The sequence below is a fragment of the Salminus brasiliensis genome, chromosome 1 (assembly GCF_030463535.1).
Source record: "Salminus brasiliensis chromosome 1, fSalBra1.hap2, whole genome shotgun sequence".
NCBI lineage: Eukaryota > Metazoa > Chordata > Actinopteri > Characiformes > Bryconidae > Salminus > Salminus brasiliensis.
The window spans coordinates 38817773-38833841 of record NC_132878.1 but is presented as its reverse complement, the minus strand read 5'-3'; the positions used below and the strand labels follow the sequence as shown (position 1 = coordinate 38833841).

The 16069-nt window shown below is 39.7% G+C and overlaps 1 protein-coding gene across 5 annotated transcripts in view; it reads right to left on the bottom strand.

The window, feature by feature from the left end:
• The window catches only part of stxbp5a (syntaxin binding protein 5a (tomosyn)), a 117346-nt gene that overhangs the window by 33941 nt on the left and 67336 nt on the right, over window positions 1–16069 (bottom strand). For all 5 annotated transcript variants that reach the window (XM_072679063.1, XM_072679056.1, XM_072679079.1 and 2 more), the window contains exons 6-9: window positions 15366–15429; window positions 13270–13353; window positions 2411–2534; window positions 1242–1320 (exon numbers count right to left, since the gene is read on the bottom strand). In XM_072679063.1, the coding sequence (XP_072535164.1) occupies window positions 1242–1320; window positions 2411–2534; window positions 13270–13353; window positions 15366–15429 (351 nt within the window). The remainder of the gene's footprint in view (window positions 1–1241; window positions 1321–2410; window positions 2535–13269; window positions 13354–15365; window positions 15430–16069) is intronic.

Genomic DNA, 16069 nt, shown 5'->3' with positions numbered 1-16069 from the left:
AAAAGAAACTCATGTTCCGCATGCTCAGATGATGGAGAGTCATCAAGGTACTCTTTGGTAACAAGGCTGAATCACCGGTGCTAAAAGTTCACTTAACCCCAAGGCACTCTTACACTTTGTATTTAAAAATAAAAAGCTGTCTTTATTTCCATGGCAGATCCATTTAGGAATATTAGAACAGCTGGCAGAGGACAACAGACTACCCATGCATAGCGGACATTGCCTTCATCAAGGTTTCTCAAACAAAGAAGTGTATATTTAAGCCTTTTGTACATGTTACAGAATGTCATGCTGCATGTCAATTTAGATGTTTGTCTCAGATTTCTTTATGAACTCCTTTGCTTGAGGGTGTGCCTGTCAATTAGACTAGAATGACTATCAACTGTTGGTCAAAAGGCTTAAATACATCTTTCTTTGCTGGATTCCACTCTAAAGGCAAAGGCCCTACACGCTGTTGGTCTGCTCTACTGTTTTAATATTCCGAAATGGATCTGGCGTGGAAATAAAGGCCGTATAAATTTTTAAATACAAAGTGTAACAGAGCCTCAGATTTAAATTAACTTTTGATACTGATTAAACAAATCATTTTAACATAAAAAGCCTTTAACAAGAAGCCTTGTCAATGCGTTTAAAAAAGATCATGTTAAAATACAGACACTAGTGTTCAAATGTTTAAAACCACTTTTCAAAAACATTTGAAATATTCTATTTTTTCAACAGTTTTGTGGCTTGCAAGCGGTTTATTGGCAACTTCACAAATAAATCAATTACCAAATTAAATTAACAGAGCTGGGTAAAATATGTAGTTGGTTGGTGTTCTACAATTACTGATGACGTCCATGATATGGTCAAAATGTCCTATTATTAAAATAATGTGATGAATGTATAAGACAACACTATTTATTGTCATAATGCCCACCATTATGTTGAGGTTATTAGAAATATTGCCTAAAACATTCCACGATAAAATTCCTGTTGTTGACTAGTATAGAATATATCAATCCACATAAAGCTGCGGTTGTTAATACAATAACAACAAACATTAATAAGTAATTAATAAAGTGATTTCCAAACTTTTGAAAGCTAGTCATTGTGCAAACAGCCAACTCCTCAATTAACTTATAGTGATTTGTCTTTAATCAAATAATCATCTTGAATCAAATAATTGTACTGTATTATTTAACTATTCTAAATACTAATGTAGATATTTATGTAAGTAATACAAAAATTGTTCACAATACCCTGCTCTCGTCGTCTTGTACTCTACTTTGAGAATGGGTTTGCATGGCTCTGGCTTCTTTCCATCCTTGGGCTGCTTTCCTGAAATAGAAACAGAGCAGACAAATTGAATAGGTCTGCTCCAAATCCCCCATCTCTTTTCCCTCACCTACCTTTTTTCCTCACTCGCTCTCTTTTGCCCTTAATGTTACATTCTCACACTGTGACTCGGCAGCAAAAGTGAACTTGGGTTCAGAAGAATGCAGGACATCCACAAAAAAATGTCCTCAAATGAAGGAACTTGAAAACTTTGGCCAGTAAGTAATTAATCCCTACAGAATAAAAAAAATGTCAGGTAACTGTAAGCAGGGAGGCCATTATATACTCTACAAATGGTCCCTGAAAAAATGGTAAGAACCAATAAAAGGCTAAAAGCAACATTACGTACAAAAAAAAATTCCTCTGATTTCAGTCACTTATGAAGCACCAGAGCAACAGTGAATTACTCTCTCCGTCTGCTTACCCCTCTCTTTTTCCCTCTTGCTTTGAGAACATATGGTAGGTAGAGGACAACAGGACGTGAGGCTGTGGATTAAGCGAGGGCTCTAAAAGCGTATCTTCAATAGCACAGACAGAGGCTTTTCTCTATGGGCAAAAGCTCCAGGTCCAATGGCTTCTCAACTACCCACCTTATTACAACAAAGGAGGTCTCAAGAGACAAGCAAAACCAACGTAGAAAATTAAAACTTCACTTAAAATGAAAATGAGGGAGGGGGGGGGATTGATTAGCGTAAGCTGCTTTGCATGGGTAAAAAAAAAAAAAAATCAAATTACAGAAAGAAATTGACAAGCGTTTCTGAGAGATGCATGATGTAACCTTTTGAAACAGAGATGATAGAGATTAGTTCTGTAATCCACGGCCTGGAACATCAGCATCCTAACAATCTAGAGTCTGAGCGCGTATGTTTGAGTGGGTGACGAAAAAAGAGGGAGAACATTTGTGTAATAATCCTAAAAACCTAATTTTCTTGATTTAAAAACAAATATGAAACAAGGGCATGTAATTGCCAATAAAACTTAAATCTGACGACTGCTGTAAAAATTGCTATGAAATTAGTGATCTGATTTACCACTGCGTTTCTGCAGAGGATGAATCATTTTTTGTGCGTGTGTGGGCGTGTGTGTCTCTCACCATGTGGGGTGATTGTCTGTGCAGGCTTGGCTGGGGACTTTATATTCCATATGGTCAGTGTGCCATCTGAGTGACTGCAGATGAACTGTTTCCCCTCGTGGTGCCAGGCCACAGAATGGATCGCCTGGAACCAATAAAAAAAAAAAAAATTAAAAGAGAGAGAGAGAGAGAGAGACTGACATAGAGAATAGAGAGAAAAAACAAGGTCATTTTAACCATTTGCTACATACACTACAATACATTACTGATATAAAAATATCAACATTTGATGGAATTTTCAACAAATATAAAAAAAAAGTACTAACCGCAATTGATGGAATTACCAGTCAACAACAACAACAGATCACACACAAGCATCAATGATGTAAAATTTGTGTCTCTTCAAAAACACCTGTTATCCCAATCAATAAGAGCAAAATACAAACATATTTCAAAATGATAAACACGTGCAATCTAAAGGTCTAAGACAAGTCGAATCATCAGCATGCGCTGGTGGTTCACTGTTGAAACAAGCTGAAGCGACAGAGGGGGTGGTAAGTTAGCCTAGCAATAACAACGGTTCAGAAAAGTCTATTTACAGGCTAATTCTTAATATATTTTACGTATATCTCTGCTTGGCCTGTCATTACCACTCATCTGCCCTGTGATTTATATATGTCAGGCCGATCTTTTGTTTTAGACCATTTAGCTATTTGTTGTGCAGAAAAAAGAGACTGAAGATTTGCTTTTTCATCTTAAATATTTCAGAATCTAAATCATAAGTGTTTAGTTTTATTATTTTATTATTTTCAATTGTTTAGTGTTGAGTGTTTTTTGATACTGCAGCCTTTCTGTCGCTCAAACCAGTCAATTGATCTCTCCCATTAAGAAGATGTTTGCTTTCCCAGAACTGCCACTCACTTTCTTACACCATTCTGAGTAAACTTCAGTACATGTCCAGGCTCGTCTGAAGTTTTTCAGAGAGCATACGGATGATCCAGAAGAGGATTGGGAGAATATCATGTGGTCAGATGAAACTGAAATAGAACCTTTTGGTAAAAACTCAACTCATTGTGTTTGGAGGAAGAAGAATGCTTCCCCAGAACACCATACCTACTGTGAACCACGGGGGTGGAAACATCATGCTCTGGGGCTGTTTTTCTGCAAAGGGGACAGGACGACTAATCTATGTTAAGGGAAGAATGAACAGGGCCATATATCGTGAGATTTAAGTGAGAGCATTAAAGATGGAACATGGCTGGGTCTTCCAGCATGACAATGATCCCAAACACTCTGCTCAGCCAACAAAGGAGTGACTCTGTAAAAAGCATTTCAAGGTGGCCTAGCCTAGCCAGTCTCCAGACCTCAACCCCATAGAAAATGTGTGGAGGGAGTTGAAAGTCTGTGTTGCCCGGCAACAGCCCCAAAACGTCACTGCTCTAGAGGAGATTTGCATGGAGGAATGGGCCAAAATACCAACTACAGTGTGTGCAAACCTGGTAAAGACTTACAGGAAACGTTTGACCTCAACCAACAAAGGTTATGTTACAAAGTATTGAGTTAAACTTTTGTTATTGACCAAATCTTTACTTTCCACCATAATGTACAAATAAATTCTTTAAAAATCCTACAATGTGATTTTCTAGATTTTGTTTTCTCATTTTGTCTCGCATAGTTAAAGTGTATCTATGATGACAATTACAGACCTCTATCATCCATCTAAGTAGGAGAACTTGCACAATCAGTGGCTGACTAAATACTTGTTTGCCCCACTGTATATACACACATCATTCCGTTCCCTGCTGCAGGACCTGACCTATCTGCTTAATGTACTACTCCAGGCCCACCAATTTAGAATTGCAGTTAGAGAGCATGTTTTAGCCATTTTCAATGAACTCGGTTAAAAGAGTATATATATATATATATATATATATATATATATATATATATATATATATATATATATATATATACATATATACATATCCATGATCACAGACCAAAACTCTACTAACCCAAGTTTGCAGGTTTTAGTATGCAGACGGCAGACACAGCAGTTCATTGAAAACGGCCAAAAACATGCTCTCTAACTGCAATTCTACATTGGTGGGCCTGGAGTAGTACATTAAGCAGATAGGTCAGGTCCTGCAGCAGGGAACGGAATGAGGTAGGTAGATTCGGAAGGTGTTGGAGGCAGAAAGCTGGAACTGGAGAAGATTAGAAGCTCACTCTTTAAAACTCTCTAATCGAAACCTCAACAGTGATGCAATGAGAGCGAATCCTCAGGGAGAGAGTGCATGTGCGTGCGAGAGAGCGAGAGAAAGAGAATGAAAAGAGGGGAGAGAAGCCAGCACAAGAGAGAGGTGAAACGGAGTTCTCATTATTTTCTAATTAAGCAAAGTCTCCTCCTGCTTTAGCATAATCGTGCTGGCTCTGTCTCTATTTCTGGAGCTGGGAAGGCACTCGCTGCTCCAGCAGCCCAAACTAATCAATGAAACGGCTGCACCGTTACAGGACCATCGGGGAGGCAGGATTGGCATATCTCTGCCTTATCAACTCATATCAAACAATCAGCCATTACACATACATACCCACACAGACAGATCAGCATTTATCACGCCCCGCAAATCTGATTATGAAGAACTAAGCTGCTTACATAATATTTGGTCCCCAGCGAAAAGGCTTGAGGGAGATTGAACACACACCTAGACGCTTTGGGCTATGCAGCAGTGGGTGCTTACATTAGCGTATCACAGGGGAGAGAAGGCAGTAAGAACAAAACACTTCTGAGGATGATCGACGCACAAGCAATTATAAGGCGGAGAGCGCAGAGAGGCAGCAGAGCGTCGCCAGCATTTCTTTAGCGTACATCTTCCTGATTGTATAAACACTGTGAGTACTGGTAGAATAGTAGAAAAGCCCATGCTTCAGGGCCCATGGTCAGAATAACAATATTGGTCTTTCAGTGATTTCTTTTGAGCTGTTGTTTGTCTGGGGTTGAATAAGTGCACAAAATATATACCCACATATTTGGTGCAAGTTTTAGTTTTGGGTGTTCTGAAATCACCACAGTCAAAACTATGTATAGAGAATCAAAAATATACATACAGCACATCTAATATTTGGTTTTGTCCCTAATATGTCCCTTAGCAAGTTGCACCTTGACCAGATGCTTTAAATATTTGATCAATCTTCTTGGTAGCTTGGTAGCCCCTGTCTACTGGTTTAAAATATCTAAAAATGTATTTTAATAATAAATATATTATTTTGTTAAGCTACACACCATTATTCTAATTAGTGGTGTTAAGTGTGCAGGAGTGTGTGCACATGTGAAAGGGGTAAAATGAGAAATATAGAGAAACAGTAAGTGGAAGGATGGGTTGCATGGATCAGAAGGTGCTAGCTCTTCTAAGAAGATACATAAAACTGACAGAATTCCATAGAAACTAGTCTCCTTCCTTTCTCACCTCTTTTCTGTTTTTTCTCTCCATCTCCTCCATCTGCAACGAAAACAGCTCTCCTATCCATCGGACCAAGCCATGGGACAGAGGCATGGAACTGGCCAACTGTCATGTTTCTGAGACGCGCACACACACACACACACACACACACACACACAGGCACTTGCTTACCTACCCTCAGGCCCAATTAAAGCCAGACTGTTGCTGTTAAGGGAGCTCAGTGGGCCGTAGGGAGCCAGCAAAAGTCAGGAACAAGAACAGAAAGCAGACAGCAATGGCCTTTCCCTAAACATCGTTAACTCACACACACGCTCCTAATCTACACTAATCCACAGCTGCACACTGAACTGCTGCTCCCTGCCGAGTCTATATTACAGAATGCACACTGACTGTACAATGTACTTTAGAACCAGTGGTTCCCAAACCTTTCCATGCCAGGACCCACATGCAGAAGGCGTTCAAGATCATCAAATACTACAAGCGAAGAGGTAGGAAAGGTGTAACATGTGATGTGTGGACATCCATTACCACAGTATCTGATGTCACCATAACTACAAATTTTATCAGAGATGAGTGACAGCTAGCGTCTCATGTGCTCCAGATAAGAGCAAGGAATAAAAGCCACACGAGTGCAGATCTGGCTGAGCTGTAGCAGAACGGAGCAGGGGAATGGCAGATCACTGAGAAAGGTTTAGCTTTAGATACTGATAATGCTCCAGCATGGCTGTTGTTGCTGAACTGAGTACATTTCTACATGTGAAAACCTGGCCTTTCAGCGAGTGCTGAAGTTGCCCACTCTGTTAAGGCTAGTAGGGAGGGTAACGCATTACTACGTTTTTTTCACCACAGACTCACTGCAAAACCTTCCAGCTGATCTGCCACATCACTTCCATTTGTTCAATTAATAGAAGATATTACAATTATATTCATTATGGATCATTGCAGATACTAACTTAACCCAACCTAAATACTAACTACTAAGTACTAAGTCACACAGTGAGCAAAAGAAATCTTGCATAATTAAAAAGATGCATCAAGGTGAATTGATAATCATTTCAGAATCGCATCGACGTTCCCTGAACCATTACTTTCTGCATGACAATCACCAAGAAATGACAGGGAAACAACTACTCAGTATAAAAAACTAATACTTTTTAACTTATAGGTTGACATCAACATCCTTCACATCCTTCATCATTCACACAACTGCACTTCTTGCACCCGTAACACCGCTTGCTGTGTGTGTGACCATGTGAAAGGCCACATGAATAACACTGGAACGCTCATGGAAGCTCCAGCAGTGCAGTGTAGAAGTGAAGCGGACTTATTTCCCCCTTCTGATCTAAAACACTTCACTGAGCTCTGCTCCTGTGGAAATAAACAAAGCTGCATCCCATTCCACAAGGTCGCTAAACAGTAGTTTTATGTTACCACTGAGCACAGGATGTGGGTTCGGGAACTGCAGTTGGTTAAACGCCTTACATTTACATTTATAGCATTTAGCAGATGCTCTTATGCAGAGCTACTTGCAGAAGTGCTTGGCTGTCCACTCAGAAAAATAGCCCTAGCTAGTGTGAACAGGCTAGCGCTTAAAGCCTACGTTATCCTCTAAGATAACTTACAGACATGCAGACTTATGAGGAAACTTTCATGTAATGTTATGTAAAGTGGTAAAACACTTTGCAATGCAATAGTTTCACTCCCTAAAGTTTGGAACCACACGTAAAATGGCTTAATACCATGTGTAGTCCAATTTGCAAGGAACTACTGGGGCAGGAATGTCAAACACAGGGCCCATGGGCTGATAACTAACCACTGACACTGATCTATGAGAATGACCAGGAAGATAATCAAACCCAGCAGCCCAGCAGGGTCCTTACTAAAACTAGAAAATTAGAACAGTCCAGTTCTATCAGCACTTCATTGGCTCCCAGTTAAATTCCGTATTGAATACAAAATTCTTCTATTAACATATGAAGCCCTACATGTCCTCGCTCCTGAGTACCTGCGGAATTTTATTACATATTACAAACCAACAAGACTACTTAGATCTCAGGGTGCTGGCTTCTTACTCATTCCAAAAATTCAGAAAACCTCAGCAGGGGGAAGAGCCATTTCTTATAAAGCCCCCCAACTCTGGAATAACCTTCCAGATAAATTTCGGGACTCAAACACAGTCTCAATCTTTAAATCTAAGCTGAAAACTCATCTGTTTAGTTTAGCTTTTGGTAATTAATGTTTCCCCTTAGATAAAGGTTGTAGGTACAGGGGTTCATGGACACAGGGAATTGTAGTACACTGAGATGCTGGAGCTGTTGTCTCTCTGCTTGCACGCGATCACTTAGGTTTGTGGATGGTGGAGCAGATGGACGCTAGCGTTTCAGGGCGCTTCCGTGTCTGTGTTACCTTCTGGCTTTCTCCTTTTAATTAGGCTGTTATAGTCAGACCTGCCGGAGTTGCCCGAAACACTATGATACCTCTTAACATTCTCCGCTTTCTATAAAATCCTCTCAGAACTAACTCTCACTTTTTACCTGCCCGACCTGCTGGAAGATTGCCCGCTGAGGTCCACTCTATCTGCGTCAGATCAGCTGCCACCTACCAATTCGACCATCAGGCCCCCCACCCACCACCACCCATACCAGACCAGCAGCTCACCCTCCTACCTGTTAAAACCTAAATGGGACTCTTAACTATCTACCACTATAAATATCACCACTATTAACTATCTACATCATGATCAATATATTATGATTATGATCAGAGCAGTTCAACAGTATAAATGGTTTGGTAATTTTTATCAATAATGTTTAAATAGTTCTGATCAGAGGAGGATGGGTCGGGTCCCCCTTGTGAGTCTTGGTTCCTCCTAAGTTTTTCCTTGCCACTGTCGCCATTGGCTTGCTCACTAGGGGTCTTTGATCCTTCATGTGTTACGTTATTTCTTTTTTTGTCTCCGTCTTTTACTAATTATGTAAAGCTGCTTTGTGATGACAACGGTTGTAAAAAGCGCTATACAAATAAATTTGACTCGACTTGACTTTTACACCAGGGGATGGAAATTCAGAGGCAGGACCAATTAAAATCTCAGTTTCAGGAAGGGGTGGGATTTTTCTCAAACAGTAAGATCTGACAGGGATTCTGAGAGATCGTAAAGACCTCACTTTACTACTACGGTACTTTTCTTTATACACTTGGCCATGGTTTATGTTCCACACTGTGTGGAATTCACTATGGGTGACTTTACCACAGGCTGTGTGTAGTGCGAGAAGTCTGAATTTGACAGTCAGTCAGTGTCGGCAGTTGTCTTTTATCAATCAAAAAAAGTTGTCATTTGTCAGTCAGTCAGTCGCTCTTTCACTAGAAAACTATGCTAATGATATGTAGTTCTTCTTTGGCAAAGCAAGATTTCTGTGCTGTAACTAACCGTATACTAGGGCGACTGTCCCACTAGAGGGTCAGAGCCCGCAATTTGAAATAAACACTGTTCTGGTGGGTTTAGTGATTGTATAATGTATTCTTGAATATTCAGTGAGTGGTTCATGTTCCTTGTGATTAACATTAAATTGCTATATACTAGGCTGTAAAGTACTGCTAGCTTAGCAATTAGTTCAATGCTTGTTATATTAAAGTTCATATTACTCATGTCAGAATGTTGAACCTTATGGCATATTATGCAAATTTACCACTCACCAACCACAATAAACTATTCAGACTGACATGTTAATTACAACACATTATGGTATGCCATGAGTGAGAAACGTACAAGTGTGCTTACGTACTGGACCTTTGAATTTAAGAGCTTATTAAAACCGTTCGATCATTATGTGGCAAGAACTGACTAACAAAAGCCTTCGCCGATGGAAACAAAAACATCCACAGAGGATTGTAACTCATTGCTAATTTATGCAGCACTTTCTATAAGCTCAGTTATACACCAGATGGTGGGGACCTGATGGATTGTTTGGTGAGGAAACAGAAGGATGAATAACTCCAGGTAGAAGGTTTCATTAGGTGGCCAGGTCCCTCAATCAGGGTAACACAGCCATCAATGCAACACTATGCTACCATATATTCTTCACCACGCATACACACACATATGCCACCTGCACCAGGGGAGTGACCCTCCATCTGTCTATATGTCCTCCAGTCCTCTGGCCATCTTTCCTGCTTGAAGAGTCTCCATCTTTTCATCCATCATCCCCTCACACAATGACGCAATCATCTAAACATATCTGGCTTTTCAGTGTGCAGCTAACTTCAGGCTCCAGACCTCACTGATTACTTAATCGGCAAGAAGCCCCGGGGTAGATTGCACATGAATACAGAAAATATACTCTGACAATAACCCTTAATAATAACAAATAATAATTAGGCTGCAACCATTACACAGTAAAACTGATTAGTCATTAAAGAGGTTCTGTAATGTTCTGTACATGCAATAATTCTCATAGACTGACATTTCCTACAGGAAGCACAGGGATGATGTACCTCTATTATTTCACTGCACAACACATCTTTAAAGGGTCGCTATTAAGAACAATTGAAAAAGAAATAACACCACAGAATTTAAAGTAATATGTAAATGCTGTTAAAGTTTCTGTTTACCATTCGCTCCCAGGTCCACCCAATCTATACATAGAACCTAAGTTGCAAAAACAGTCGACAACTCATTAACATATCTCTGCCTATTCCACCTGTCACTGTTTATCCCCGCCGATTCATAGTGCAGTTCTTAATGGTGTTTCATGTCTGATTACTTTTAGAAGGTATAAAACACGCTTGAGAACCGCACTATGAATGGGCGGGGATAAACAGTGACAGGTGGAGGCAGGGCAGCCAATCAGAACAGATCCCATTTGTCTTATATCAATCTTAAAGGCATAGTAACAGAAGCTGTTTAATTTAAAGTGAAACACAGACTGTATGGTAGATTTCTTAGTCAAATAACTAAATGACCTATGAAGTCTATAGATTATTTAATAATATAAATAATTAGTAGTTGGATTCCTATATAATTATAAAAATAATAGAAATGGAAGTGCACTAAAACATGACAGCAAAAAAACCCTGCTTTTTCAGTGTGTTTTAACAAAGAAAGAACCAAGAGCACTCCCAGGCTGAGACTGAGAGGCGGCTCCTTATCTTAGTACCAAGTCACAGTATGGCAGGTAATGTTGTAACACCATAAAAACCTGTAAGACTTTTACTGGTATGGTTTTTACTGTAGGTTCAATAAATGTGTATTTTGAAGCTTATAAATTGCTTCTTGTTAATTTACTATATGAAATCAGTTCCTAGCACTTTCTTTTACTTGCACTGCAGCTTATTATTAGTAAGCTATTAATTACAAAATAAAGCGCTGGCATTTTTTAATGAATTTTATTAGCTTTAATGTAACTACATGGTCAAAATCACTTATGCCCTCATTAATGTTTTATTTGATATTCTGTGCACGCAAGATGGTAAACACAACCGTATCCATTTCAGGAGAATAACCACAGCACAAATGTGCTGCCTTGAGCTGCTACAAAATGTTTTGAAAATATGTACACTGATAAGAAAACGGACTACACATTAAATCAAAACAAGAATTATGATACACTTATGATACGTTGGTGCATCTTAAAGCTGTTTTTCCGCACATTTAATTTATTAGCCTTGACGGGCAATTGCAACACATACCTGTGATTCACAATACTACTGTCAAGCTCAAGCCTACACTCTGTGCAAGTTTCACACATGATTCCTTGAGTTGCCATGGTTCTAACCTTTGAAGAACCTTTTTTTAAGAGTGTGGTGTTAACCATGTAGTGAATCACCAAAGAAGCACTACAGCAGAGGTGACAGAAGCATGCTGTGCCAAGGACTGAGGCCAACTGAGCCAAAATGGCACTTTAATGCCCTGGAGTTTGGGCGTGGAGCTGAGGGGCATTTATCTCTCTGCGGTATTAATCAATCAGGGTAAATGAGGGGAGGGATACATCAGATGTCCACAAAAGCTGAGCCATTCATCAAAGTACCGAAGAGTTCTCTCCTGAGAAATTAACACACACACACATGCACACACATATGCAGCACACAATGAGTCTATGAGAGGCAAAGATGGAAAGCTAAATGAGAGACAAAAAGCAATGCAGGAATGGGAAATAGAGAGCAGGCGGGTGCATGAAGGAGAAATAAAGGAGAGAGACGGGGGTAGAGAAAGAGAATGGAAGAATAAGGATGGATTTGATTTGACTCCTTATGTGTGTGTGCGTTTGGTTAAATTCCCTTGTGCTACATTCGGCCTAGGGCACAACATGTAGAACGTAATGAGTAATGTAAGCTGACTGCTACTGTTGACAAAAGTCATCAAATCTGCTTAAACTGGAGTGGCACTTCAGCCTCTTGTGGTACATCCTGACATGCATGTTAACAATGTGCACAGTTGAAGTGATGAAGCAAAACCTTATAAGTCATATTTAACTTATATGTTCAATACATCAAGAACTAGTCAATCGGATTACTTTATGTTGCCAGCATATTCCAAAATATAGGTAGAATACATGAAAACACAATATAATAAACTACAGCCATGTTCCTCCTCTGCTGCGTTTTCTTCACCGGCTTCCTGTAGCTGCCCGCATCAGGTTCAAAACCCTGACATTGGCCTACAAAGCCAAGTATGAACCAGCTCCTCTGTACTTAATGGCAATGGTCAAAAGCTGTTCCACTATAGACAAGCATCCAGGCTCTTTTCTGTCCTGGCACCGAAGTGTTGGAACGAGCTTCCCCTGGGTGTCCTAACGGCAGAGTCACTCGCTGTCTTCAAACGCAGACTGAAGACCCATCTCTTCCAAGAGTACTTAGGCAGAGTGTAGTGTATGTTGAGTATTGTGGCCTGACTTCTGTATTTTGTAGCTAAGGATATTTTCGGAGCAAACAGTGAAGCATTAAATGAAAAATGCAAATGTAGTCAAAAATATCATACTTATTAGGATGTTAGAAGGTGGTGATAGGTGGCATCTGTATTTTGGAAACGGCAACTGTCCGCTTACTCACTGTGACTAACTGTTAAACCATGACACTGTCACCTTTTAACCCCAGCCTTTACTAAGCATTTCTGTAACCTCATTTGCGACTTTCTATAACAAACACTTCTAATATATGGCCAAACCGGGCCTCAGATGACAGAACACACAACATATCACTTACACCCATTCCCACAAACCTCTTTCCTCTGAGATGATGCTTCTCTCTTGATGTCATCTTTCAAAGCCAAACAATACACATGCAAAGCCAAAGAGCCCTCAGCAGCCTCCCTCACCTATTTATATCAAGCCCCCTTTATGAATATTTGATCTCTGCTTTCTCATATCCGTAATACTGTCGCTGTCGCGAGCCCGCCAGAAGAAGCAGGAGAGAGGCTGTACCCACCTCATCATAAGTGTAGCGGTAGTCAGCCTTCTTTGATTTCAAATCCCACAACACCACGATGCCAGACTCAAATCCTATTATGAGCTGGGAGAGGTAGGGAGAGCGACAGACAGAGAGAATGAGAGGGGGAAAAAAGAGGTTGTCACTCAGTTGGATTGTGACCTGCACAAGGATTACAGATTACAGATCAGAACGTGGCTGGGCTGAAAGTGATTTTATGGGTCAGGGCTTTTCCAGGAACATGAACTGTGGGGGGGAAAAAAGGTTAAAGAGAAGTTACAGTTTTCGGCACGATTGTCTGTTTGAACAACAACGTGATTTAATTCCAAAATTACTATAAAAATAATCCAACATAAATAGACTAAAATGGCTAGTAATTAATTAATTTATTGATTATTTTATTATATTACAGCGTAGGCCACTAATGTTAGCTAACTAAGAAAAGCTAAATAGACAGCACTGGTTACTCTGTAACAGTACACTAGCTAATATTTACACTAAACAGCACAAACTGGGGGTTATAGCCTATCCGGCTCTACAACTGCATTAACATTTTCTTAATCTAATATTTTATTAGACAAAATTAAATTTAATTAATGCAGGATATGTTACAGGCCAGTAAACATTTCTTTGTTTTTAATCAAACTTGCTTTCTAGTTTTTTTCACCCTGGATTTCATGGATGTATCTCAAGTGCATCTTCCTGCTTGTGTTTTTACCTGTGACTTACTTTAAAGACTATGAGCATTGCACTGCCCTGTATATTCTCTATATATAGTTTTATAAACCAATAATAGACCTTTGCACAGTACATATGTATACATGTTTATATAAAACAGCACACTAGCTAATATTTGCACTAAAGAAACGGCACAAACTGAGGGTTATAGCCTATCCGGCTCTATAGTTGCATTAAAACTGGAACTACAGCACACAACTATCAGAATGGCCCATCTACATGTAGATCTTTCCATCGTTTGCCAACTGGATGTTTCTTTTTCTGACAACATTGGTGCTGAATGCTCACTGTTAAATTGAATGAATGAAAACATAATCAATTGTACCTGTATAATGAAAATATATGAAAAAATATGAAAAAGTCACACAAAAGAGCCATTTTTGGTCACTAAAAACTGAGCTTTTCAAGCTTTTGGAAAATCAGTGCTGTTTTGTGGAAGGGGAAAATGAAAATGTATGAAAATGCTGACATCACAACGAATAGGAATTTCCATGGGAATCTGAAATACCTCCTTACTCCCTATATAGTGAACTACTACAAGTCATAAAACTACAGCATCTACATGCAGATAACTGTAAATACCGTTCTATTACAAATACATAATGCTCTATTTAGATTAACTGCACATTATCATGTATCGCGAGTGGTGTGTAATTTGAGATTAAACCTCTGCACTCATACAGGGCTAGAATGCGCATGCAAGCGATTATTATTAAAAGCGAAGGTATATAAAAATGTCCGGATACATGTGGACAGGGCCCAAGTCCAAAGACAGAGAGGACAAATGAGCAAAGTACCAATGTCCATGTGGGGAAGAAGTGGCTGAGCCTCTTTATTGCCTGCTGGGGGTTAAGTGGGTCTGGGCTAGATTGATGGGACGCTCATATGAAGTGGGGAGATGAGCGAGGCACTTTATCAGAAACCAGGTCCCTAGCAAGAGGGCAGCACCGAGCCATTTCAATTGGCCCATTCATTATGAAATTTAAACACAATGTAAAGGACAGCTGGTATTTTCAAATTGTGTAAAAAGAAATAAAAAATACAATGGGAGATATACTTCACATTTGAGTCAACTTTTATTGTTATTGTGAATAATAAACTAATTAATAAAAAGCCTTCAAAAATCTGAACTCCCTGAAGGACGTCACAGAGCAGCCAATAATAAGAGCTCTGTAATAGAAGAGTAAATAAATATACAGCAGCATACAGAAAGCTTCAACTCCACATGCTGAATAATTTTGCTATGACCCAGAGGACATTCATTAGTCACAATTGTACTTGTACCAACTACTCTAAAAATATATTTTAAAAAAAGAAAAAAAGAAGAAGAGACGTTCAATTACATTTCATACACTTACCTTGCCTTCATCCATTGGGTTATCACTTATGTGGACGACAGGGCCAGGGTGGGCCTTGGAGGACCTTTAAATAGAAAAAGAAACAGAAATAGGGAGAGAAAGGAGGAAAGAACAAAGGGATGAGACTGTGTTAAGTAAAGAGCCCCTGATGATTTAGAACTGATGAAGAAGAAAGAATAACAGTTGGCACAGAGAGCAGAGACATCACTCAATTGTCTGTGTTTGTCTATGTGCACATGTTGTAGACTAGCACAGAGGAGGCAGGGAGAGCATGAGAAAGAGCATGAGAGAGGGAGGCATGGGGCGAGAGAGAAAGATGGAGGCATGTGTGTCTCTAGGGGAGCTGAGAAGAGGGCTTGAGTGAGCTTGTTCCGGTGGCATGCAGCATGCCAAACAGGAGTGGGAATATAGCAGCATGGCCCTCCTAGAGGAAGACAGACTGATTAACACCTACATAATCTACACCTTCTCCAAATACTCATAAATTCACATAATGACAACAACAAAAAAAGAAAAATTAGCAGAAAAAGATTTTGTACAAACATGGACATCGTCCCAGACTGCAGGTGGCAACAGCACCAGAAAGGCACAATGCAAGCTTGATACCAAAAATGACAAAATCATGACCTTGCCTTAATTCTCACCCTAAGCCCTAAGTCCCTCCTGGAAGTGCACGTTTATGAAGTTGTCGAAGGGCAGGTAAA